Source organism: Pteropus alecto, unplaced genomic scaffold (genome assembly GCF_000325575.1).
Source record: "Pteropus alecto unplaced genomic scaffold, ASM32557v1 scaffold72, whole genome shotgun sequence".
In the NCBI taxonomy this organism is placed as follows: Eukaryota; Metazoa; Chordata; class Mammalia; order Chiroptera; family Pteropodidae; genus Pteropus; species Pteropus alecto.
Genome location: NW_006436811.1, coordinates 22,253,282 through 22,254,715, shown reverse-complemented (window position 1 = coordinate 22,254,715; position 1,434 = coordinate 22,253,282). Strand labels below are relative to the sequence as shown.

Genomic DNA, 1,434 nt, shown 5'->3' with positions numbered 1-1,434 from the left:
ACCCGCTCCCCAGCCCGGGCAACCCGGGCTATATGATTCCATGCAACTGCAGCGCGTGGCCCAGCCCCGGGCTGCAGCCGCCGCTCGCTTACATCCTGCTGCCGGGCATGGGCAAACCTCAGCTGGACCCCTACCCCGCGGCCTACGCCGCCGCGCTATGACCCCGCGGGGCGGCCTTGCGAGGACCAGTGTGCACACGTGTACATATGTATAGGTACGAGCTCTGCGGCCTCCCTGTGCGCCCTCCCGCGACGAGGGCCCGGGTTTGTATGTACATAAGATGTATAGGTGCCAGGCAGCGGCAGAGATGCCAGTCGGGGCGCGAGTGCGCGGGAGAGTGTGCGTGTGAATTCACAGTATCATTTCAGACCCGCACTTAGGCAGCCAGCAAGAGGGCAGTTGTATCCTGCAGCAGTTGGTGATTGTTTTGCACTTCGGAACCTGTTGCGTTTTGGCCCACAGAGGTAAAGGAATAACTTTTGACTGTTGGGCTCTCCAGTTTTGTTTGTTGGAAGTTTACTGTCGGTTTTGTTTTTGTTTCTCATCCCGCTCCCCTCCTTTTTTTCCCCTTTGTCTGCGTTGCATGCACTCTGTTCAAATGTTAGCTCTGAAATGGCTGGCACAAGGGAAAAGCTGATCGGTGTCATTAGTTTCTCGGAGCTGGATGGCTCTGAGCAACCTTGCTCCCTATTTGTACTATTTGAACTTTGCAAATTTCTGTTCTTTCAAGCAGAATCGCCAGACCGGATCCATTCTTGACCAGTGACCGGCTCGAATCTGGCCTTTTGTATATGAGATGATCACGGTTTCTTTTGTTTATCACGCCATATACAAATCAGAGCTAGAGCTCTTTCTCAAGAGTAAGGAACGCAAACAAGAAATGTGTGTGAGATGAAAAGTTGTCAATTGGATTTTCTCTCTTAATAAAAAACAAAACTGCTAGAAGTCACCCTGAGTCCACTCGCTTGGAATTCTGACACAGTTTCCAGAAAGTGCAAAGGCCCTGTTCCTATTTTCCCCTTAATGGCTGCGTTCTCATTAAGATTATAATGTGTATATGTTCGTGAAAACATTGAATCAGAATGTGTTATTTGCGTTGTCCTAAATTTGAGTCGATTTTAGACTCTAAAGCATTTGAGCAAATGTCAAAGTTAACTTAAAAATTGCGGGACTATTTCAGAATCGCAATTTTATCTAAGATTAAATCAGACCTTTTTTGTCTGAGTGGTAATTATATATTTATTATTTAGCAAAACAAAAAAAAAAACCACAGAATTGTTTTGACAGATGTCTCTCGTTTTCAGCTAGCATTTCTCCAACTTGAACCGTTTAAATGTGTTTTGGAGTTCCCTCCCTAATTAGCTTATTTTTTAGATCATCTGCAATTCATTTGCAAATTACGATAAAACACATTTTAGAGGAAATAACCTTCCT

At 45.7% G+C, this 1,434-nt stretch overlaps 1 protein-coding gene across 1 annotated transcript in view; it reads left to right on the top strand.

Moving 5' to 3' along the window:
• SOX21 (SRY-box 21) overlaps positions 1–161 on the top strand; it is an 831-nt gene extending 670 nt beyond the window's left edge. The window contains exon 2 of the mRNA XM_006913833.1: positions 14–161. Within this exon, the coding sequence (XP_006913895.1) occupies positions 14–161 (148 nt within the window). The remainder of the gene's footprint in view (positions 1–13) is intronic.
• The last annotated feature ends 1,273 nt before the right edge of the window (positions 162–1,434 follow it).